At 49.9% G+C, this 24,729-nt stretch overlaps 1 protein-coding gene across 3 annotated transcripts; it reads right to left on the reverse strand.

Moving 5' to 3' along the window:
- Positions 1-76: 76 nt before the first annotated feature.
- PLEKHA4 (pleckstrin homology domain containing A4) lies at positions 77-23,916 on the reverse strand. 3 transcript variants are annotated; one of them, XM_068992187.1, is made up of 20 exons: positions 23,654-23,916; positions 23,090-23,179; positions 21,881-21,988; positions 20,040-20,112; positions 19,824-19,924; positions 19,560-19,669; positions 17,815-18,033; positions 17,183-17,462; positions 16,479-16,553; positions 15,211-15,258; positions 15,001-15,081; positions 14,688-14,837; positions 13,685-13,783; positions 11,991-12,131; positions 10,479-10,578; positions 10,320-10,396; positions 3,240-3,401; positions 1,289-1,347; positions 781-893; positions 77-454 (listed from the first exon to the last, which is right to left on the reverse strand). In XM_068992187.1, the coding sequence occupies exons 2-20, from the start codon at positions 23,171-23,173 to the stop codon at positions 192-194; spliced, it is 2,343 nt and encodes a 780-aa protein (XP_068848288.1). In that variant the 5' UTR covers positions 23,174-23,179; positions 23,654-23,916; the 3' UTR covers positions 77-191. The 3 variants fall into 3 exon arrangements, with proteins under 3 accessions (XP_068848288.1, XP_068848289.1, XP_068848290.1); XM_068992188.1 differs by lacking the exon at positions 1,289-1,347 and having other exon boundaries at positions 331-454; XM_068992189.1 differs by lacking the exons at positions 77-454; positions 781-893; positions 1,289-1,347; positions 3,240-3,401 and adding an exon at positions 10,020-10,086.
- Positions 23,917-24,729: the final 813 nt, after the last annotated feature.

Here is a 24,729-nt window from a genome sequence, read left to right on the forward strand (position 1 = left end):
ACCTCAAACAGACAAAAAGTTATTGACTAAAAAGTTCAAAGTTTTAATCTAAATTTGGACAAGTGTCGGGAAAAGCAAACTTTGGCCACAGAAACCATTTCTAGGTCACGGGAAAAGAGAGGCTGCAGATCTTCAGGTGGTCCCTCCAGGCCACGCCCTCACGCTCTGATTGGTTGCCACGTCTGGGCGGGTCAGAAGCTGGACTGCAGCAGGGTGACCCTCAGAGGCCACGCCCCCTCGTCGGGGGTCAGGGCGGGAGGGGCCGGCCCGGAATCCCAGGTCTCTTCCCAGGAGGCGGGGCCTGCGCCGCGCCCACTACCTCTGGGGGAGAAACCCGTGGAGCAGGAATTGGCTGTTGGAGGAGATCTTCGGCGTGAGGACGCCTGGGGCGTGGGATCTAACGGAGGTGGCGGCGCAGGGGGAAGAGGGTCCCCTCGAGAGTCCAAATTTCCACCTGGAGAGGACGGATGGGGAATGAGAACGGCAAACTCAGGAATCCTGAAGTCCAGACACCGCCCTCCGCCCCCAGGCCTCTCCTCTCAAACCTAGGAGTCCGGCCTCCCTGCCCCCTGCTCTCCCGAACTCAGCACTTTTGCACCTTAGCCCCCTCCTGCCTGGAATCTAGCACTCCCAAGCCCTGTCCAGGTCTTCCCTCATCAAGACAAAGGATTCCCAGGGGCCCTCAGACCCCTCCCCATCACGACCTGAGATTCCAGACCTCCGACCCCCGCCTCCTCATCCCTAAAACCTAGGAGTCCTAAGTCCCCAGCTCATTCTCACCTGTCATCATTCCGCGCCACTGCGATGCCTCAGCGGCCAGGGCTTGAGAGAGGCTGAGGACTCGCTCCCGGTGCCCTTCGGATGTCAGCAAATAAGGAGTGGTGTTCCTTGGACTAGAAAAAAAGAGTTTGGGCGAAACTTCAATTAGCCAGTACAGTAGAGGCCACAGTGCCGCGCGTGTCCTTCTGGGAGTTGTAGTCCCTAGCACGTGTCTCTAAAGGATTTTAAACGTGGAGCGACCCTCTTTTTTAGAAGCCCGCGTGCATTGTGGGATTTGTAGTTCAGTTGCCCGAAAACTCCGATTTCCTGACAGCGGGGCGGAGTTTGATATAGAACAAGGAATTGCAGTTCTCCCCGCGAACTAGAGTTTTCTGATTTCCCAAGAACTCAAGCGACTCTAAAAGATTCTGCGATCTGTACTTTAGTACTCAAAAGACATTAACAGTAATACTACTCCCCTTCTCTTTTTTATTTCCCTTCGTTGTTGCCTCGATCTGCAATTCCTTACCTGCTCCAGGACCCCGAACTTCGGAGCCATTTCTGGGCTCCTGAGTGTCCCAGGACAGGCTGCAAAGGAATGGGGGCATTAGAATTCCTCACCCTGGAAGTTCCCATGTTCTCATTTGGAGGGTGAAGAGGCTCAGAGGATAAAATTTCCCCAAAGACACTGCTAATTCTTAACTTTACCTGAACTCCTGGGAAAGAGGGAAGAGTTTGGAAAATCACCACCACCACCCCCCCCCCAACCACTTCCCCATTCTGGTAAACAGCTTCTTCATATGACTTAGATAAGCCTGAATGATGTGAAATTGATATTTTAAGACAGGACAGGAAAATTAAAGATCACAGTCTCTCTGTGCGCTTGTTTGGGGCTCCTCCATCCCTAATGTGCAGTGTGCACCAGGATTACACATTAGCCAGAGCTCCTCAGAGTTGGCGGTGCTTGCTCTGTTCTGAAGATCATTTCTTTTTTCCCTTTCTTCTGACACTACCAGTGTAACTTCTTAAAAGAATAGCTTCGTTCACAGTTCTGCAAGGGATCATAGTAACTTGCTGCTGGCTTTGCATGTGCTTCCCTAGACTATGTATCCTTGGTGAAGCTTAGGTAAAATATCACTATGTTATTTTGGTTCTTTGTTTGTTTTAACTTATCTGGCTGCATCAAGTCTTAGTTGTGGCACTTGGGATCTTAGTTGCATCACGTGGGATCTTTTGTCACAGTGCATGGGGCTTCCCTGAAGGCTCAGTGGTAAGAATCTACCTGCCAACGCAGGAGACTTACTTGCTCAACAGAGATGTGGGTTCCATCCCTGGGTCAGGAAGATTGCCTGGAAGGCTATAGTCCATGGGGTTGCAAAAGAGTCGTACATGACTCAGCAACTAAACAACAGCAGATTGTGTAGTTGTGGCGCACAGGCTTAGTTGCCCAGAGACATGTGGGATCTTAGTTCCCAGACCAGGTATCAAACCCTAGTCCGCTGCATTGCAAGGCAAATTCTTAACCACTGGACTGCCAAGAAAGTCCTGTCAGTATGTCATTTTGATGTTCGATCTTTTGTCTGGAAAACAGACACGAGTGTGCCTCTTGACTTCTAACAGGTGGTGAAACAGTTCTCAGAACTTTCTGAGAGTCTGTCTCCCAAGTTCTAATTCTGTTTGGCTCAAATAAAAGTCCCCTTTTTTCTTGTTAACTTGATTTTAATAGAATTTTCATCGACAAGATTCACAGATGAGCCCCCTGTGACGACGCCAGAAACAGACCCTCCAAATTCACATTCCCTTTGTCATAAATGATTAATGAACTTGTTGCCCCCGAAAAACTAGCTAGACATAGAGATCAATGTTTGATATTCAGCAGACTTGAGATGCCCCCCATTTACAAAAACAATCACAACCCCAAAATCACCCCACTTGTCTTAATTCCTTCCTAGAAGAGTCTTAAGATGAAACTATCCATGGGAAATTCCCTGGTGGTCCAGCAGGCAGGGCTCTGCACTCCCACGGCCAAGTCCTCAAACATGGACTGAACCCAAGCCCTAAAATCCCACAGGCTGCGCAGTGGCACAGCCCAAAACATAAAAGCAAGCGAAAAAACCATCCTGCCCAGACACTCTGATCTTCAGATTGGCAGTGTGATCTCCATGGCAATAGAGTAAATACATTTTTTTTCTTTGCCTTTGACAGCGTAGTAACTGAACAGGAAAACTTGGCTTCCAGTCCAGCTCTAAAACCCACTCCTCCCAGAGGAGTGAGAATGCTGGTGAGGATGGAGATGTTGCCTCTGGCCCATCCTGTTCTCCACTGATAAGGGAGACAGGATGCTGAATTGAAAACAGGTACAAGTAAACCTGATACAGAGGAAGGAAAAAAATCCCCATTTTACAGAGAGGAAAACTGAGGCTCCAACCAGGAACTGAGAACCCACTGCCGCCTCACTGACCCACCCCTGTTTCCCTCACTTTTTGTTCCGCATCAGGCTGGCGTCTGGTTGGGGACAGCGTCCTCCCCAGGGTGAGGAGCCGGGGGGAGGCTGGGCGAGGGAGAGGCCGTCCATATTCTTGATTTCTTCGGATTCTCTCCAACTGCTCCTGAGCACTCATCCGGGGCCGGGCCAGGGGGACCTGGGGAGATGAGAAACATCTAGAGATTCTAACCATGGCCTCTCTTTTCTCTCTTCCCTGAACCTCTCAGTCTTCTCTGTCTTGGGCTTCCCTCAAAGCTCAGTTGGTAAAGAATCCGCCTGCAATGCAGGAGACCCTGGTTCGATTCCTGGGTCGGGAAGATCCCCTGGAGAAGAGATAGGCAACCCACTCCAGTATTCTTGGGCTTCCTTTGTGGCTCAGCTGGTAAAGAATCCACCTGCAATGCGGGGAGACCTGGGTTCGATCTCTGGGTTGGGAAGATCTCCTGGAGAAGGGAAAGGCTACCCACTCCAGTATTCTGGCCTGGAGAATTCCTGTGTCTTGCCCTTCCCAATAAGTTCAGCCCTGGATCTCAAGGACTTACTTCTACACCTGGAGCCCAGGCTGTCCCTCTGCTGGATATGCTCAAGTCCTTCCATATCCCACAAGGCTCTCAGGACAAAGGTGTTACAGTTCCTGTTTGACTGGTTGCTACCCATCTGTCTGGCCTCAAGCCCATCAGCTGCCCTATTGGAACCTGTAGTGCCAGCCTGATCAACACCCACTCTTCTCTGGACATAACAAGTCTCTTGGAAGTAGTAGTTGGGACGCTGGTTTGCTCATGATTTTTAAAAAATAATAATAAGTCTGGTTTCAATCAGCTTTGAAAACATTAATATGAAGGATGAGATTTATTGTGTAACTAAGATCATTAAGAAGATCACTTTGGGTTTGCCTGAAGGAGGACTCGACAAGTTTTCTAGTGCCCTCAAAACCAGAGGGAAGAGACACACAGGGAGAGTGTCCTGTGATAATTGTGGTTATCGGCCACAAGCCAGGGAACTTTGTCTGAAGCTTCCAGAAGTATGATACTGATGACACCTTGATCTTGGGCTTAGAGCCTTAGGAACTCAAAACGCAAGAGGATGGGGATGAATGGAAGGAGAACTTGAAATCTGGAATGTTCTCCATCTATCTCCTTTGCAAGGAAGCTTGCTCTGAAGAGAATGCCAAGGGTGTGGCTGGAAAACCATTTGGTAAGAGATCAGGCATGTGGTATGTGAGTCCAGTAAACCAGCTCAGCAGAAAAGCTGCCCAGTCAAAACAAAGGAGACAGAGATGGGATAAAATGAAGGAAGGCTGTTGGACATCTGGGATGCCCTGAGCAGAAAAGGGGCCAACAGAGCAGGAAACGTGTGTTACCCTTCAGGGAAGGGGGTAATTTGGGCACAGACATGCACGCAGGGAGAATGCCACGTGACAGGCGAAGTCATGATGCCACAAGCTGAGGAAGTGATCCTTCCCTAGAGCCTCCAGACGGCGCGTGGCCCTGTGGACACCTAGATTTCAGGCTTCTAGCCTACAGAACTGCAAGACAATACATTTATTGTTTAAGCAAAAAACAAAGGGAAGGGGGGTGGGGAGAGAACTCTTGACTGCAGTCTCCAGTTAGAAAATTCTAGGCAGACAGCTTGGATCTGTTGCTTATTGCAGGACCAATCACTGCAGTTTACTTGCTTTGATTTGATCGATCCTGGGTCACATGCCCCCCTGGAAATTGGCCCTATGTTTTTGTTTTTTTCCTGTTGAGCCATAGGGCTTGTGGGATCTCTGTTCCCAAGGATCAAATTTGCGCCTCTGCAGTGAAAGCCCAGAATGTTAAACACAGGGCCGCCAGGGAGTTCCCTGGCCCTGTATCACCTACTTCTTCACAACAGGCTAGACGCTGACCGGAAAGTCTCCGCCAGGGCCAAACTGAAACTTTTACACATCCACTTGCTTCAAAGACAGCCCACATGGGCGGATATTTTTAGCCATTTGAAGCCTGCCTGCTTTAAATTCTTCCTGAAGTTGTAACCAGCATCTGCTAGCCCTAAGCAGGATTAACTTGTAGCTATAAAAGCCCCACCCACGCCCTCAACAGGCTGCTGCCCTTAGGAAACTCCCCTCTGCTGCTAAGCACATCACCTAGATCCTTAAGTCCTTTCTCCAATCTCTTCTCTCCTGGGAGTCCCTTGTCCCCGGTCCCTCTCCTCCTGGGCCGTGGCCCCCACGCAGTAACCTCTGGAGGGTCCCTTGCTGTGAGGGATTTATTCCACAAGCAAACCGGTCAGCCGTGGACCAACTGAAACTCTTTGTGCTACTGCCACCTAGTGGTCATATCTTTTTCCTTGATCAGTTCTGAAATTCCTGGCTCCCGCTTGCACCACTCCTGTATGTAAGCTGCCCACAGGGTTGAGGGAGGAGACATTCCCTGTTTGTTTGGTTTTTTTTGGACGAGCGACATCGCATGTGAGGTCTTAGTTCCCGGACCAGGGATTGAACCTGCACCCCCTGGATTGGAAACGCCGGATCTTCACCACTGGACTTTCACCAGGGAAGTCCCCCAAGATGTTATTTGGTGCAGCCCCAACCTAATGGCTCAAATGGCAAAGAATCTGCCCGCAATGCAGGAGATGCAGGTTCGATTCCTGGGTATGGAATATCCCCTGGAGAAGGGAATGGTTGCCCACTCCAGTTTTCTTGCCTGGAAAATTCCATGGACAGAGGAGCCTGGCTCGCAAAGAGTCGGACACGACTGAACGACAAACACTTCTCAGCAATCCTTAACACACACCACTGAAAATAGTTCTTCTCTTCCTAAGAAAGGCCAGATTGAGTATTTGGTTTCCACCTGATAGTAAGGAAGCAACAGAAAAGCTTTTAAACCTATTCGAATAAGCAATCTTAACTGGCATTCCATCGCCCTAAAAGCCAGCCAATCAGCGCCGGCCCTGCGTTTCCGAAAATCAGCCAATCAGCAACAGACACAAAGCTTCCCCCTTTTATCGTAAAACAACACTCCAGGCTCCACAAGCCCACCCGTGCCCCCACTCTACGCCATATGACATCAACTCTTCGCTTTGCTCAGATCGGCTCTATCTTACAAGAGGTCTGTCTTGCTTGTGCTGTGCTAAGTTGCTCAGTCGTATCCAACTCTGCGACTGTAGCCCGTCAGGCTCCTCTGTCCATGGGATTCTCCAGGCAAGAATACTGGAGTGGGTTGCCATGCCCTCCTCCAAGGGATCTTCCCAACCCAGGGATAGAACCCAGGTCTCCTGCATTGCAGGCTGCTTCTTTACCGTCTGAGCCACTAGGCAATAAACGCAGCTTTGTTTCCTATACAAAGCAGCTGCTTTTTCCTTTATCCCCTCCATGCCTTTGCATGCATAGCCTGTTCCCCTTTGGAGTACTGTTTCCTACACAGCCAGAGTTTTTTCATTCATCCAGACAGCTTATTGTTGTCCTCGTTTAGCCGCTAAGTCATGTCCAACTCTTTTGCTTACCTGACCTTTGAAAGGCTTCCCAATGCTGAGACCCCTAGGAAACAGCGTAACTCTGTTAGATGCGTGTAAGGATTGCATTTATGCCTCTCTCCCATCAGACTCCAGCAGCAGGAATAATTCCTGGCAGGTCCCCCAACACCTTCCACCAGGGCTGGCCTCTAGAAGATCAGAATCTTGAACAAATAAGAGAATTTGGGATTTCTTCCTGCACTCATCAAAGTTTAGGGAGAAAGGGAGAAACAGCAACTCCTCTTGACACTGTACTTGGATTGGTCATCTGCTGATGGTTCAGTGGGCATCAGAATGGTCCTGCCAAGTCCAGCAGCCATACTTTTCCTGCAGGATCTGTTTGCCAGCTTCAGGATGCGGGAAGCCACAGGAAAACAGTGTGCTTTCAATGCAGGGGGTGCCAGTTCAATCTCTAGTTGGAGAACTAAGATCCCACATGCAACGTGGCACAGCCAAAAAAAATAACAGCAACAACAGAGTTTTTAAAAAAAAAAACAACTAGAGATTGTGATGCAGAGATTCACTACACTGGCAAACTCAGAAATGTAGATCCTTGAAAACAGGACGTGGTCTGGGGAATCTTGCCTGGTAGGGCCTGGCAGTCAGGAAGGGTCTGAGAAATTCATTCACTTGAACTGAACTACCCTTCAGTTGGGGGATGGCATTCCGAGGTCAGAGCTCTGTGCTCCCAAGAGGCCATGTGCAGTTGTATGGGTTGCTCATTGCCCAAGGGCTGAGCCCTCCATTGATGGCTCCAGGTTCTGCTCACGTAGAAGGGGGCGCTAGTCTCTAATTCACAAAAAGGTATCCTGTAGGCTAATAGAAGCCCTGGCTTCCTAAATCCCCACTTCAGTCTACACATTTACACCAGCTGTTGTCCTGCTTTGCCATGGATAAATTCTTTGCCATGGATTCCTTCTTCAAGGTCTGTGTGCCTCCAGGAAACCATCCCCAACACGCCCAGGTTGCCTGGGAGCTATCCCCTGAATTCCCCAATGATTTGTGCTTGCAAGACTTTCGATCTTCACTGTGTCACATGGAAACTTTAGTTGCAGCATGGGACGTCTCCTAGTCTGGGCATGCAAACTCTTGGCTGTGGCGTGCGGGACCTAGTTCCCTGGCCAGGGATGGAACCTGGGCCCCCTGCATTGGGAGCACGACTCTTAGCCACTGGACCACCAGGGAAGTTCCTGATCCTTGCTCTTTTTACCCAAGGTGATCAGGTAAAACTGGAAGCTCCCACTGGTCCCAGCAATGACTTGCCTGGTGGGCACTGGCTGGGAGACAAAGAAACTGAGGCTGTGGCTTGAGATTCTGAAATGGGAGAAGATTACAGCAATGCTCTTGATGACCTTGGGGCTACAGAGTGGAAACTCCCCACAGACAAAATGATGAAATGAGCAGTCAGTTCATTGCTGACCTTCAGGGCTTTGTGTTTATGAGCAACCAAGAGACTCTAACCAGTGTACTCAATTAAAAGGACAGGGCCCAGACAAGACCCTTTATTAGGGAGCTGACAAGGGAATTCCCAGTGGTTAGGACTTGGCACTTTCCGTTCCGTTTGGGGAAGTAAGCAGCTTGGGGGAAAAAAAAAAAACAACAGATGACACAGCCAGAAAGTCTACAGAGGTCACCTGCTTCATCCTCTGGTCCTCATCCCACCCCTGGTCCTGCTTCTTATGTCCAACTTGATGATGGTACTGCTGGCCCGACCAGTGACCTTTGTCCCCAGAGTCCTCAAGCCACCAGATGGCATGTGCATTCACTGCGTGTGAACAGTTAGGTTCTTGGCTTCCTTTGTACTTGGATGTGTGACATGTTTACTAAACCTTTTCCTGAGAAATAAAAAAGCGGCTGATATTATCATTTATTTTTATTCCACTGACTCCTTCACTTAAGTAATTTACTGCTCTGCTTTTAGCTTGACATTTAAATGGCGATATTATTTATAGCCTTTATCCCATTTCATATGCAGATTCATACATTTTATTAGAGAAATGGTAATGTATTTGATGAAGCATGTGCTCCAGACAGAGTAGGGCATGGCAACCCACTCCAGTATTTTAGCCTGGAGAATCTCGTGGACAGAGGAGCCTGGCGAGCTGCAGTCCATGGGGTCACACAGAATTGGAAACGACTGAAGCGACTTAGCACACACACACATGCTGCTCCAGACACACACAGTACACAGTATAAGCACCAAATTACCAGCCTAGAATCTGCAAAATTTTGTATTTTAAACCTCTGGCAGCTCAGTGGTTAGGACTTGGCGCTCTCGCCGCCTGGGACTGGGGTTCCAACCCTGGTCCTGGAACTAAGAACAGACAAGCTGGTGGAGGGCGGCCAAAACAAAAACGAAAATGGCGTCTAAGTTTGAAAACCCAATATATCTAGAATCTGACTGCCTCTTGATGTCGCCACTTCTAAGTGCAAACAACTGTTATCAGTCTCCCTCAAACATCCCACCGGCCCCCTCAACCATGACTCAGGCGGTATCCACACAGTCCACTCCCCCAGGTGGCCGCCAGAGGGCGCCAGTCTCCATTTATGGAAACTCCCGTTCCTCTCCTCAGAACTCTGCATGGCTCCGGCTTACCCCGTGTCAAAGTCCTCATGTTGGACCACAAGGCCCGGCCCGTCTGCCCCTATTGCCTCTCTGTCCTCATCAGCAACCACTTCCCCTTACTCGGTTACTCGGTTCCAACCACACTGATTTTCTAGCTGCTCCTCCAACACACCAGACTCTTCAGAACCTTTGCAAATACTCTCCCCTTTGCCTCTAACGCTCTTCCACCGGACATCCCCAGGGCTCCTTCCCTGACAGAAGCCTTCCCAGACCAAAACATTCACAACTCCATCCCTTCGCCAATATTCCAAATCCCCTCCCCAGGCTGTTTTTATTTATTTAGCACTTACATAAAATAATTCACAATTATTTATCATCTGCCTCTTCCCACTAGAATGTCAGATTCATGAGAGAAGGATGATTTTTCTCATCTTGCTCACATTTGGGTCCTGAGTGAACTTTCCTGAATGATGAAAATATTCTATATTTTCACTATTCAACAGGGTAGCAGCTGGCCACGTGTATCTCCTGTATACCTGAACTCCTCAAATGAAGGTGATTTTTTATTTTATTTCATTTAAATTCATTTAAACTTAAATAGCCTCATGTTGCTACTGGCTACCTTATTAGATAGCAAAGAGGGCATTTAATAAATATCTGTTGAATGAATTATGGATGAATGAATGAATGAAGTGCTTGCTCGAAGTCACGGCTTCCAAACTTCAGGGGCATTCATCTAGTTGGACTCTCCACATCAGCTCTGGGTGGTAGACACTGCTATCAGCTCCATTTTGCAGATGGGAAAATGGAGGCAGAGAGGTTTCTTAACCAACCCAAAGTCACACAGGTTAGAAGTGGCAGAGACAAAATTCAATCCCAGTGCTCTTCGCAAATCTCACTCTCTCTGCTCTTGGGTGTGGCTTAGAATGCTCCTCTCCCACATGTTTCCCCAAAAGTAGGGGATTTGTGGTGGGCAAAGGGTTACAATGGACCAAGGAGATTGGATGGACTGCCTACCTTGGTTCCTGGCTGAGGGGAAGTGGGGCGGCGACCCTCGGGGCTGGAAGCCCGGGAGACCCTTGGAGATCCAATTCCTGGAGGAGCAGAACGGGATGGGTGAGGATGTGGGGAGCATGTGGAATGCCGAGTGAGTCCCTCCCAACCGCATATGCTCACCTGAGCGAGGGCTGGAGAGCTCTCTGTCTCCCCCTGGGGGCCTCCCCCAATCAGCCTCAGGGGACCGGGATGAGCTCAGTTCCAAGGACTCCGTCAGGCTCTGGGGAGGTCAAGAAAGGGGATAATAGATCACTAGGATTACAGTTTTCAAGCACGTAGCAGTACAGAGACTACATAAGTAGTAGTATTAAGACTGAAAACCGGGAGCCAGACCTTGTTTTCAGACCTCAGCTCTGCCATTTTGCTTGCTGTGTGACCTTGGGCAAGTTACTTTCCCTCTCTGTGCCACATTTCACCCTTTTGATATGAGGACCGAATGGATACAAGGAAGGCGCTTAGAACAGTGCCTGGCACATAACAAGTCTTTATAACCTGTGAGGGGGTTTTTTTAATTAATGAATTAATTTTGTTTTTTCTGGACCTTTGTGGCTTTGCCTAGACTTTCTCTAGTTGCAGCGAGTGGGGGCTACTCTCTAGTTGCCGTGCATGGGCTTCTCGTGGCTTCTCTTGTTGCAGAGCACAGGCTCTAGATGGCACGGACTTTAGTAGTTGGAGTACTTGGGCTTAGTCACCCAAAAGCATGTGGAATCCTCCCGAACCAGAGATAGAACCCATGTCCCCTGCACTGCCAGGTGAATTCCCAACCACTGGACCACCAGGGATTCCCACACTGGTCCACGTGTGAGGTTTTATAATGATTATGCATCTGGCATGGTGTTAACTACTTTACCAGAATTCTCTCATTGAATCCCCTCTGTTCGACTCAGCTATGACCGCAATGGCTCCTGGTTCCTGAGGGCTTACTCTATGTCAGGCACTTTCTAGTCACAATGTCTTCTTTCTAAAGAGCCCTGCAGGAGAAGGAAATGGCAACCCACTCCAGTATCCTCGCTCGGGAAATCCCACAGGGAGTCTGGTGTGCTACGTACGGTCCATGGAGTCACAAAAGGGCTGGACACGGCTTAGCAACTAAACAACGACAAATGGCAATTCTAGCCAATGTGTGAGAATAACAGGTTGTAAGGAATTGGGGGTTGGAGCTGAAACCAAAATCCTATTGTTTACAGATGTGAATGTCTATTTAGAAAAACCAAAATAAACTGCAAGCAAATATTTAAATTAACCCTGCAAGGGAGGGATTAAGATCAGTGCTATCTGGTAAATGTTTAACAAATGCCCTCTGGAAGAAAAGAGCCCTCCTTTGCAGCAGCTTGCCAGTTTCCATAGTGTAAATCCTCCCACCACAGTCAATTTCAAGCTACCGACATGTCATCACTGTGGAGCTGAGATGCAGGCAATCGGACCTTGTGAGCTGTTGGCAACTCACCAAGTTGTTGTGTTGTGGGTCCAGCACACCTCTGGACTATGACCACAATACCAAATAAGGAAACAGAGGACAGGTACCTGAGGTTGGCCAGCCGACCAAGGGTGAAAGAGGTGAGTGGGTAGCGGGTTAGGCCAGGGGCAGACAGGACAGGAAACTGGAGGTGGGAAAGATGTGCGTGGCCTCACCTCCCTCTCTGAGGACTCCTCGCCTTGGAGAGCGGGGGATGGGGAGTCAGGCTCAGTGTTGGAAAGTGGCTTCTGGGGGCCCCCCAGACCTGCCAGTGTGTCTTCCACCATCCACAGTTGCTGCTGAGCAGATGCTCTGTCCTGGAGAGAGGAAAGGAATTTGTTACTCAAAGGTGGGAAAATGCAAGGAGGGTTAAAGTCGAGAAGCCATGGAAAGGGTCTGAAATTTCCCCATTTTACTGACCCATTACCGTTTATCATAAATATTGTCTTTTTCTGCACTGTTACCTCTGTTGTAAACAGGCGATCATATAAGTAAATATGAATCTGTTTCTGAATATTCTATCCATTTAGTCTGTTTGTGTAAATTTGTGTCAGTACTACACTGCCTTCTTGTTAACTGTAGCTTTAAAGTCAGACACTATCCAGTTGTGTTTGTCCTCGGGCTTTGTTCTTGGAGGCTGCCTTGGCTTACTCTCGGCCTTCTGCACTTCCAGATACGATTTAAAGTCAGCTTGTCAATCTCCACATGTTGTATTGGGCCAGCAGATCCCCGCTGGGGAAGTCAATCTGCGGAGACCACATCTTTATACTAGTATATTTCCTATCCATGCACATGGTCCATCTCTCCATTTATATAGGCCTTCTTTAATTTCTCTCAATGACATTTTGTGGCTTTCAGAGTAGATGTCTTGCATATCTTTCATTAGACTTCTTTCAGATAGTTAATTTATGTTAATTGTAAACATTGCTGTTGCTCCTGCTAAGTCGCTTCAGTCGTGTCCGACTCTGTGCGACCCCATAGATAGCCAACCAGGCTCCCCCATCCCTGGGATTCTCCAGGCAAGAGTATTGGAGTGGGTTGCCATTTCCTTCTCCAATGCATGAAAGTGAAAAGTGAAAGTGAAGTCGCTCAGCCGTGTCCGACTCTTAGCGACGCCATGGACTGCAGCCTACCAGGCTCCTCCGCCCATGGGATTTTCCAGGAAAGAGTACTGGAGTAGCATACAGGAAGATGATTTTTATATATTATTCTTGCATTCAGTTACCTTGCTGGATTTGCTTATGCTAACAGTTTATCTGGAGATTATTTTGGATTTTCTACATACACAATTTTGTCATCTGTAAGTAAAAACAGCTTTACTTTTTCCTCTTTGGTCTTTATACCTTTGACTTATTTGTTAGACTCACTTGTACTGTTTAGGATCCTTGCTACAACACTAACTGGAACTCGCAATAACATACATCCTGGCCTTATTCTGAATACTGGGGGAAAGACTTCAGTATTTCACTGTCGACAACAATGCTTTGTTGTAGGTTTGTTATCAATGCCTAATCAGGTTAAAGAAGTAGTTTCTATTCCTACTTTGCTGAGAGATTTTATCATGAAAGGATATTGAAAGTGAAAATGCAAGTGAAGGTGGCTCAGCTGTGTTCGACTCTTTGCAATCCCATGGAATTCTCCAGGCCAGAATACTGGAGTGGGTAGCCTTTCCCTTCTCCAGGGGATCTTCCCAACCCAGGTATCAAACCGGGGTCTCCTGCATTGCAGGCGGATTCTTTACCAACTGAGCTGTGAGGGAAGTCCCTGAAAGGATATTACATTTTATAACTGTTTTTCCTGCATTTATTGAGATGACCGAGTGAACTTGGGAGAGTAAGGCGGGGCTTGGGGGCTTGGGGCTGGGGTGTACCTGGGGGGACCCGAGGTGCAGCAGGTACTCAAGGGTCTCTCTCAAGGTGCCCAGCTCCCGCTCCAGGCCGCTGTACGTGTCCCAAACACGCTCTCGCTCCTCAGGTTCCAGAAAAAGAGAGACACACAGTTAGCATGCCCACCCACCATATCTTTCCCCATTCTATCTTTTCCTAGCTGAGGAAGTGTCCCCTGGGGCTATATGGACTACAATCCCAAGGGCCTCTTTGCTCAGACTACTGGGAACCCCAGCATCTGTGTGGAACCTGCCATTCCAGTGAACAGCTAGCGCAGACAGAACAGCTTTTCCTGAATCTTCTGTATTACCTCTGCACTCCTCTAGGGCGACAGAGTCCACAGATCTAATGAATCCTTGGAACAGACAAAGCCACATTATGCCCCACTGGGCAGCAGAAACTTCTTTGCCAGTACCAATAATAACAAGAGTAGCTAACATTTATTCAGCACTTACTTAACACTATTTGGCACATTTACTTGACACTGTTCTTAGCTCTCACTTAATTCTTGTGAGGTAGGTACTATCCATGTCTCCATCTTACAGTAACAATAATTACAGCTAACACAAGTAATGCTTACCATATACTAGGTGCATAAGTTAAAAATTCTGTGATTCGTTTACATATACTTATGAAATCTTCACAATGGCCGTAAGAAGTAAATATGACTTTTATCATCTCAAGTTTACAGAAGAGGCATCTAAGGTCCAGAGAGGTTAAGTAACTTTTCTAAGGTCACACAGCAGCTGTGAGTGGGAGCTGAGATTCAAAGCCAGGAAGTCCATATCAAAATCACTCCCCTTAAATGGCTAAATTAAATACTGTTGTTTCTTGGCTGCTTGCGCCTCACCCTCTAGGACTGTCAAGATCATTGGTTTCAGACGGAGGGGGAGTCTCAAGAACTACCCTCCCAAGAGTCTTTGGGGGAAAGTTCCCTTTAGTAACAACTTGGAGAGTCCTGGGGTATGCCCCTTCTCAGATGCTCACCTGGGTCAGGTGACAGAGAGTCGCCCTCACACTGACTAATCGGTCCTGCAGGAGGCGCTGGTGTCCCCAAGCCCTCCCAGGAGCTGCAGCTTCCCTGGTTGTTTGGCCCAGCTGCTGTCGGGTCAACTCCAGAGCTGCTTCTAATTGCTCCTGCACCAAGGGAGAAGACGGTTAGACTTCTGAAAGCATACCCAGGCTCAGGGCAAGAGAAAAGCTGGCTTCTGGTATCCTCTCGTATCCTGGGGGTCAGGATGGGCTAAGGGCAGGTGGAGAGGCCAAGTGTCCCTCCCTCCCCTGTCCCAGAGTCCTGTACCTTCTCCTCCTGCCTCTGATCTATCTCCCCCTGCAGCCTCCTCAGGAGCCGGTCCTGCCCGCACAACTTGGTCAACAGAGTCTGGAGAAAGGAGGACAGGAGCTGTTTGTGGACCAGACATGGCTCTTCGCCCCGCCCACCCTCCCACCTTCCAAAACATTCTATCCTCAATTCTGCGAATTCAACAAGGGTTGCATCAGGAGTGCTTACATCTGTCTCCAAGCTTTGATGGAAGGTTGAGTCTAGAGGGGGTCCTGGCTGAGGAGAAAGAGAAAAGTTGGGGGTCACATGCCCAAACAAGTCCTCATTGTAGCTCAGTGCTGAGCTGAGCCCTATTTCTACTGGCTGGCACCCCTTGTCCTTATTAGCTTTGTTCCAAGCTTTAGCAAAGCAAACCTCAGTAGACTAATTGCCAGATTTTTGGCTTTAGGAAGATCTAGTGGGCTTTGCTACCAAATAACTATACAAATACAATAACTGACGGAGAAAATTTAGACAGTTCCTTTGTGATTGAGAATAAAACAAGGATGCTCACTGCCACTGTGACAGTTTACCAGTATTAGAGATCTTGAGAGATGCTGTAGCTTAAGAAAAAGAAAAGTGTAAGGGTAGGAAGGAGAATGATAAAACCATCATTATTTACAGATGATGCACTCATCTGCCCTGAAAATCAACAGAATGAAAAGATTATTAAAAGAAAAAAAAAACTTTAAAAATTATTAGAGCAAATAAGAGAATTCAGCAAGGATGCCTGATGTAAAAGGAAGTTACAAACATTATCTCTACATCATCAATAACTATTAATAGAAAATAATTAAAAAAAAATAAGAATACACCATTCAAATAACTATGAAAACTATCAGCCTTATCTTAACTAACAGCACACAAAATCTCTATGGGAAAACTTTAAGATTCAAATGAAAGATGAAGAAGATGCTTGAGAGTCCCTTGGACTGCAAGGAGATCAAACCAGTCAGTCCTAAAGGAACTCGATCCTGGATATTCATTGAAAGGACTGATACTGAAGCTGAAGCTCCAATATTTTGGCCACCTGATGTGAAGAGCCGACTCATTAGAAAAGACCCTGATGCTGGGAGAGACGTGAAGGCGGGAGGAGAAGGGGATGACAGAGGATGAGATGGTTGGATGGCACCACTGACTCAATAGACATGAGTATGAGCAAACTCCGGGAGTTGAAAGACAGGGAAGTCTGGCGTGCTGCAGTCCATGGGGCCACAAAGAGTTGGACACGTCTGAGCGACAGAACAACAAGAAGACTGTGTGAATGGTGGAGAGATATTCTGTATACATATGCCACTGAGTTTTCAGGAGCCCTAGGAAACTAACATAGCATCTATGCAGGCACCTTGAAATGCCCAGCCTTCACTAAGCACACTAGTCAATGAGATGACATTCACTATAGCAAAGAAAGCATGGGAGGGGGCTCTGGCAGATTCAAGGTGCCCCAGGATACCTACCAATAAAACCATGGAAGCCCGGGTCCCAGGAGGCCTTGGAGGGAGCTGGAGATATGTGGAGGTTCCAGAGTGGGCCTGGGAGGAATATTCAAATAGAGATGTTTAGAAATTGGCATGTCTTAATAACAGATATAGAAAGGATGTGTCTGGCATTGAAGTGCCATAGGAGACTCTCTGAGGTTCAGAACTGGGTCCCCAGAACTTCAACTATCTTTTCTCCAGCTGTGTGCCACCGTGGGGACATGCAGGATGATAATAAATGAACAGCCTGCAAAACAGTCCCAGGAACCAATGAAAGTTGCAGTCTACTCTTACTCTCACATTTGTGGTTAGCTGTGGGTTTTCTGGGCTGCAATCCCGTGATGCTCAGAGGAAACAGCAGGTGGCCAACTTGGAAAGAGAAAACTGGACACACGAGGCAGAGGCAATGCACACTGCTCTCACAGTATTGTATCAGAGGAGCATATTCTGGACTATTCTATAATGTTTAAGGGGTAATAACTGCCAAAGACCAGCCTGAAGACAGCCCTGAGAACTGACAGGCGATAAAGTTCACTCTCCCTTTCACATCTGAACCCCGCTGCGATTATGCTGAACTACAATCTCCATGATACCCAGGGGCCAATGGCTTAGAGACTGGCCTGGAAAGGCAGTCCCCTGGCCACATGGGCGCTGTAGTCCCTCTCCCTGCCATCTCTGCTCACCGGTGTTCTGGCCTCTTGACTCCAGTGCTGAGGACTCCTGGGGGGCCTTCCTCCTCTAGCCTCAGAAGAGGGTCCTCGGCGGGGAGTGGGAGGCCTAGAGAGCGTCTGGCGCTGGAGGCCCCAATCCAGGGGAGGCCGGACATCGATGCGACTCAGGGGGGTATGGGGTCTGGCAGAAGGTGCTGCGTCTCCAGAGGAGGGCGGAGGTCTGCGTGCAGGAGCAGAACGGGGCCGGGGGAGGCTCAGAGGCGAGGGAGGACGAGAGAGGGGTGTGAAAAGGCTGTGGAGAGGAGAGAAAAGGCAAACTGCGTCAAGAGCTCCCTCATCCCTCCATACATCGAGTCAGCCTCAAAGACGTGTCTCCCTTCAGTGTGTCTCATTGTCCCTCTGGAGCAGAACCCTCCTCTCGTAGCCCGATCCCGAATAATTTCCCTCTTTGTGACATCCCCTCCTTAGGACTTCTCAGCAGACTCTGACCCCGCAAGCGTCCAGCAAATCACACACACCTTCGAGAAAGCGCGAAGCCACGCCCCTAACCAGTCCCAGCCCTGCCCTTCACCGCGCCCTCAGAATGCCCTCGGAAGCTCAGCCCTATAGAACCTTCTCATCCCAGACTCCCTCGTCCAACTCACTCTGGGCTCCTCGTCCTCCGAATTCGGGGTCCAGACTGCAGGTCAGCCGTGGGGCTGGGAGTGAGCAGCCCGGGTCGGCCACGACCTCTGGAGAGCCGCGCCACCTCTGGTGATTCTGAGCCGCGCCCCTCTTCCACGCCCCTGTTCACTTCTGGAGGACCACCGGGGCCGCCTGGGCCCTCCCCAGTCTGGGGCCGTGCAGATGACCTCGGCTGCCCACTAACGAATGGACACAGAAAAAAGACATCACTCCTTTGAATCTTATAACAGCCCTTATTCTCATTTCACCGACAAGGACACAGGAATCTACAAAGAAAAAAAAGGGAGGTAGTGCACTATCAACCGTTGTCCCCATTTTGCAGATGCGGAAACTGAGGCCTGAGTAGTATCTCGTGCAACGCCACAAGGTCCATCCAGGTCGCTGGGACCAAACTATGCATCTCCAGACGGAACTATGGGGCAAGTAGACAGAGACAGCCTAGAGCCTTTCCTTTTTTTAATCTGACATTGTTTAGGTGGCAGCCTCACGGGGTGGAGATTTCTGGGGGAGCAGTATTGATGGACATGGAATAGAACCGGACATGGAACAACAGGACTGCTTCCAAACTGAGAAAGGATACGTCAAGGCTGTGTATATTGTCCGCCTGCTTATTTAACTTATATTGCAGAGTACATCATGCTTCGGAATGCCAGGCTGGATGAAGCACAAGCTGGAATCAAGATTGCCAGGAGAAATATCAATAACCTCAGATACACAGATGACCCCACCCTTGTGACAGAAAGTGAAGAAGAACTAAAGAGCCTCTGGATGAAAGTGAAAGAGGAGAGTGAAAAAGTTGGCTTAAAACTCAACATTCAAAAAACTAAGATCATGGCATCTGGTCCCATCAGTTCATGGCAAATAGATGGGGAAACAATGGAAACAGTGAGAGACTTTATTTTGGGGGGCTCCAAAATCACTGCAGATGTTGACTGCAGCCATGAAATTAAAAGACACTTGCTCCTTGGAAGAAAAGCTATGACCAACTTAGACAGCATATTAAAGAGCAGAGACATTACTTTGCCGACAAAGATCCATCTAGTCAAAGCTGTAGTTTTTCCAGTAGTCATGTATGGATGTGAGAGCTGGACCATAAAGAAAGCTGAGAACCAAAGAATTGTTGCTTTTGAACTGTGCTGTTGGAGAAGACTCTTGAGAGTCCCTTGGACTGCAAGGAGATCGAACCAGTCAATCCAAAGAAAATCAGTCCTGAATATTCATTGGAAGGACTGATGCTGAAGCTAAAAGTCCTATACTTTGGCCACCTGATGAGAACTGACTCACTGGAAAAGACCCTGATGCTGGGAGAGATTGAAGGCGGGAGAAGGGGACGACAGAGGATGAGATGGTTGGATGGCATCACCGACTCCATGGACATGAGTGTGAGCAAGCTTCGGGAGTTGGTGATGGACAGGGAACCCTGGCGTGCTGCAGTCCATGGGGTCGCAAAAAGTGGGACAGGACTGAGCGACTAAACTGATCTGAACTGAATATTGATGGACAAAGTGGTCGGCGGAGCTTACAGAGAGATACTTTTTGCCGATTGGAGATGGTCTCCTGGAGGTGGGACCTGAAGGGCGGAGTCGTCTTAGCTAGAAGACTAGTGATTGGACACTGAAGGTGTCAGGGTCTCAAGGGGAGGAGCTTGGGATGATTAGCCCATTGGAGGTATAGGATCAGGGGCGTGGCCTAGACTTACACTCACCAATCATCCCCCTCCGCGCGAGAGGCCCGTCCCAGCGCGCGTAACCAGCCCCGCAGGTCCTCTAGCGTGTCAGCAGCCAGAACGTAGGTCCTCATGCCCGGGTGCTCTGCCTGCGAGAAGAGAGAGCTGGGGGACTGGGACATCGGGCCCTCTAAAAAGAAGGATGCCATGGACCCTGGCAAAAGTCTTTTATCTCCAATACTGGATGCTGCATGCCTGCCCCCACTGCCCAGTGCCTTAGTTCCCACTGGGGCAGGGACTCACGGTGAAGGTGAAGCGCCGTCCTCGGGGAGCTCCTGGCCCATCTGGCCTGATACTGTAGCTGGGCAGCAGGACGCTTCCCAGGACGCTCTCCTCGCGGCTGTCTGCAAAAGAGAGGCTGGGATGATGGATCACACAGAGACCTGGAGGCCCAGAGACTCGAGGAAAGGGAGACGGGGAGGGGGGCCCCCGCCCACCCATGCCAGCTGGGGCACTGACCCTTGTAATAGAAGAGGCAATGGCCAGAGAGGACGAACCAGCGGCGTTTCCAGAGCCGGAGCCCGGAGCTGTCCTGGGGAGACAGAGTGGAAGTAGAGAGGGGCGGGAAAAAGATGGAGATAGCGACACTTGGAAGCAAAGACCCACAGAAAGGGGAGGAGAAGAGAGACATTAGATGTAACAGATTCAGGTGGAGAACTGGAAACCAGTGCGTTGCAGCTGAGGGGACATAGATTTTAGACACAGCGGGACCTGAGTATGACTCCTAACCCCAGCACTTTCACACTGTGCCCTTAAGCAAGTCATTTCTCCACTAGGAACCTCATGGTTTCTCATCTGTCATTCGGGGATTGAGAAATTACAGGAAGACTGGGACAGAAAGATACTTCACCACACACTGGCAGCAGCTTTCTGTAGGATAACTTGGCGCATTTAATATGGCATGTGAGACACAGAGAGGTCAGGAAGGTGATGCTGAGCCATACCCTGCGTTTCCCCATTTCCTCTGCCAGAACTAATCCATCTCCAACCTCCGTGCTCCTCTTCTCTTCCGTCCCTTCCCACAGGAGCAGCATGATCTTTTTAAAAAGTATTTATTTTTACTTATTTATTTGGTTGTGCCAGGTCTTAACTGCAACATTCTTGATCTTCATCCTGGCATGTGGGATTTTTAGTTGTGGGGTGTAGGATCTAGTTCTCAGTTCAGGGATGGAACCTGGGCCCCCAAATTGGGAATGAGGAGTCTTAGCCACTGGACCACCGGGCAAGTCCCCACTCATGATTTCTTAAAATTATTAATCAGATCATGTGAGTCCCTGCTCAAAACAGAGATGACTGTCACACTTAGAATACATCTCAAATTCCTTACCCTAACTTGGTGCCTTACAAGGTATCACCAACTCCGGAACACATAAGAATCAGCAGCAGGGCTTACTAAAACACAGACCCCTGGTTCCCTCCCCTGGCGTTCTCCACTCAGTAGATCTGGGGTGGGAGCTGACAATTTGCATTTCTAGAAAGTTCCCAGGTGATGCTGATACTGCTGGTCTGGGACCACTCTTAGAGAATCCTTCCTTGCCACCTGTCGCTCCTCCTTCTCTCACCTTAGCTCCCACCAAACACCAAATTTTTGCCTGCTGCTTTCAGATTCCCTCTGTTCCCCAGATCTTAACACAGTGGGATTCTTCTTGACATATAATTCTCAGCTCAAATGTCATCTCTCCAGAGACACCTTCCCTGACCAACAGTCAAATGTAGCTCTCATCCTTCAGCCACCTTCCAGCACATTTTCCTATGTTATTTCCTCCTGCTCAGTCACTAGGTCGTGTCCGACTCTTTGCAACCCCATGGACTGTGGTCCACCAGGCTCCTCTGACCACGGGATTTCCCAGGTAAGAATCCTGGAGTAGGTTGCCATTTCCTTCTCCGGGGATCTTCCCAACCTAGGGATCAAACCTGCATCTCCTGCATTGGCAGGCGGGTTCTTTACCACTGAGCCACTGGGGAAGCCTGTGTTATTTCTTCACAGTGCTTCATTTCCCACCATCTGAAATCATCGAATCCATTTTTATATACATTAATTTATTATTCATCCCCGCCATCTTGGATGTAGCTAGATACTTGTTTGTTTTATTTACATGATATGTGCCCCAGGGCTTGGCACAGGGTAAACGTTCAAGAAGTAGTTATGGCAGGAATGAATGAGTTGACAGAATAAGGGAGGTAGCAGGGATCAGGAAAAAACATATTTGGAGACTTGGAAGGAGAGAAATGGTGGACAGCCAAAGGCACAGCCTCTGACATCACTTTGAGGGTCCTTTCCCTTCTTTCACTCACTCTACCTGTTTATGAAGCCAGCCTCGGATGTGCACAGGGAGGTTGGGGTCCCTTCTGAGCGCATTGCCCCGCTTGCCGAAGGCGTGCACCTTGCTCACTGCCCGGGTGGACTTCTGAGGAGACAAGGAGGACAGAAGTGAACGCGGACTTGGGATGGGCTTGGGAAGGCATGCGGTGGGACCCAGGCAACCCAAGGCCCTCGCTCAGCTGTCTTTAGAAACCTGGTCAAGAAGGGAGCTGAGTTTGGGCATTAGAATTGTATGTGCACAGTGCAGAGTTAAGAGACACTTTCCATGGGTGGAGAGAGGTGTCTGGAGTCAAGGAAAAGGCCATTGACCACTAGGGAGGGACTTTGGGAATAAAGGATCCATTGCCAAGGAGAGCCTGCCCTTAGCCACCAAAGCCAGAGATGGAGATCCGAAGCCTTTGGGATCTGAACCAGCAACATGGCTGGGTCCCTGGTGATGGGTCAGCTGGAATCAAAGGACACCTTTGATTTGCCAGAGAATGGAATTCCATAGTGACCACATCCAGGGTGGTGGTGCAAACTCCAAATCCCTCCATTCGATAGATGCCACCCCCCCAACCTCGTCCCCACGGATATCCCAGGCCAGATTCCCAAAGGATGCCCTTCCTTGGCAATGGCACTGACGAAGGTCAGAATCAAATCTACAGAATCTGAACTTGGGAAGCTGGAAATGAGTGAAGGGAGGGGCTGGAGGACAAGAAAATGAATGTCACTGCTGAACTTTGGTCTGGGAAGACGATTTGGGCAGCAAGTATCTTGGGCCGCATGAGGCCTCAGAGAAAGGTCTTTCCTTTATCAGATTTCAGAACCGGGGAGATGGCATGGCTAGAGACAGGATTTCTTAGTCCCTAATAAGAGTAGACACTGAGCTCCTGGCTGGGGAGGGGGGAGGTCACGGCTGGGGAGTGGCCTTATCCTAGCAACCAGAGTCAAGCAGGGTTGTTAGTCTGGCTTCAAATTAGGAAAATACCACGGGGTGGGGACAGCTGGGAGTGCCTCTGAATTCCTAGCTTTGGCGGGTGGGCAATTTGGGACTTTGCTAGGTCTGGCAGACCCCACTGCTAAAGATCCTTGCTCTTGACAACCGGAGTCCCTTGGGTGGTGCCAAAAGCAGGGCTTGGAAACAGGAAGATCGGGGAGCCCAGAGCACCCCCGGCTCCTCCCCAGCCCCACCAAGAAGTCGAACCTTGGTGCTCAGGCCGCCGAGCGAGGAGATGGTCGAGGCGCTGCTGGCTAGGCTGAGGCTGCTCCGAGGTCTACCGTCCTCCATTGGGGGCTTGGGGAGAGAAAAAAGGGAGCTGTGTGAGCCTCTCTCTGCAGATGACCCGGGTGGGGACAGAGACAGGGTCAGGGGCTTGCAGGTCGGAGGAGGCTGGGGAGAAAGAGCCTGTTGTTTGAAGCCTGGGGGTGCTGGGGGCGGCCCTGGCCTGGGACCGCATACCAAGAGTGATGCCAAGAGAGGTGGGCGGCCCTGGCAGCTGTGGGGAGGGCGGGGGGGAGTCATCTGTAGCCCGGGACAGAGAATAGGGGCCCCTTTATTCTTGCCCCCCTGCCCTCTGGCCAGGAATTTGACCCTCTCTGTGCTCAGGAACCCTTCATTCCCTGACTCTTTCCGGGGCTACCCCCGCCCCCGCAGCTACCTGTCTCCTGCCCTTCCTCCCACATGCACCCCTAAAACATCCTTGCCAAGTCCCAGGACACCAGGAATGTGCACTCTGGCAGCTCCTCGCAGCCCAGCCAGGGGACTTACCAGCTCTGGGGTCCGGAGGGCAGAGAGCACACGAGGGCAGGGTGGGTGCTGGGACACCCAGCCCCAGTCCCCCTCCTCGGCCGCCTCTCAGGGGCGGCCTCTCATAGCCCTCCGCTCTCACCTGCTCATCCACACCCTTTTTGTCTCTTTGTCTCTGATGGTGTCTCTTCCTCAGACGATCTCTCTTCCTCTTACCCTGTCTCTCTCTCTCTCTCCAGTCTCACCTTCTGTCTCCGCGTCTCTGGCTCTCGAATCTCTCGTCTCTCCCCTCTCTCCTTCACTCCTTCTCTCCTCTGCAGCACCCCCACCCCGCATACCACTTTCTCTCCCAGTCTTTCTTGTTTCTGTCCAGTTCTTTCTCTGGGACTCACGGAGTTCTCGTCTTTAAGTCTCCATCCCCTTTTCTCTCTCTCTCTCTCCCTCCCTGTCTCGCCCCGTCTCTCCCTCTCCCTTACAATCTCTCTTTCTCTCCGTGGCCCTCCACGACCGCTGTTTCCTCCTCTCCCGGATTCCCCTTCTCACTTTCTCTCTTCCTCGCTCGCCCAGTTTCTCTTTCCTCTCTGCGGGTCCTTCCCTCCCTCTGCCAGCCGCCCACGCGTCTGTCTCCCCTCCCAATCCCAGCTGACCCCGCCCCTCTTGGCCTCCCCACCGCAGCCTGACCTCTGGCTCAGCTGCCCCCGCAGCCGAGGGGAGGGGTTGGGGGCGACGTCCAGCCCCCTCCCCGACCGCTGGATCCCTGCTGCACTGGAGCCTGGGCCACCGGGGTCCCATAAAAGCTGAAGCTAGGATTCCTAAATATTTGGCGAGTTGGAATTGGGCCTGGACTCCAGGGCCTCAGTGGATTGGTCGCTGTCAGGGGCCGGGGGTTCACTAGCGCACCCTGAGTGGAGATCACTAGGATCTTGGAAGGGGCGGGGGCTCAGACTCCTGGACACCTGGAAAGGTGTGAGCTAGGATTCAGGACTGCTGGGCTGTGAATGGAGCTGGGATCTGGAAGAGTGGCTTTAAGTGGACGGGTCCAAGTGTGCCAGTGACGAGGAATGGCCCAGATTCCTGAACGAGCAGGGTCAAGTGGC

This window comes from Capricornis sumatraensis, chromosome 20 (assembly GCF_032405125.1).
Source record: "Capricornis sumatraensis isolate serow.1 chromosome 20, serow.2, whole genome shotgun sequence".
NCBI classification, from domain to species: domain Eukaryota; kingdom Metazoa; phylum Chordata; class Mammalia; order Artiodactyla; family Bovidae; genus Capricornis; species Capricornis sumatraensis.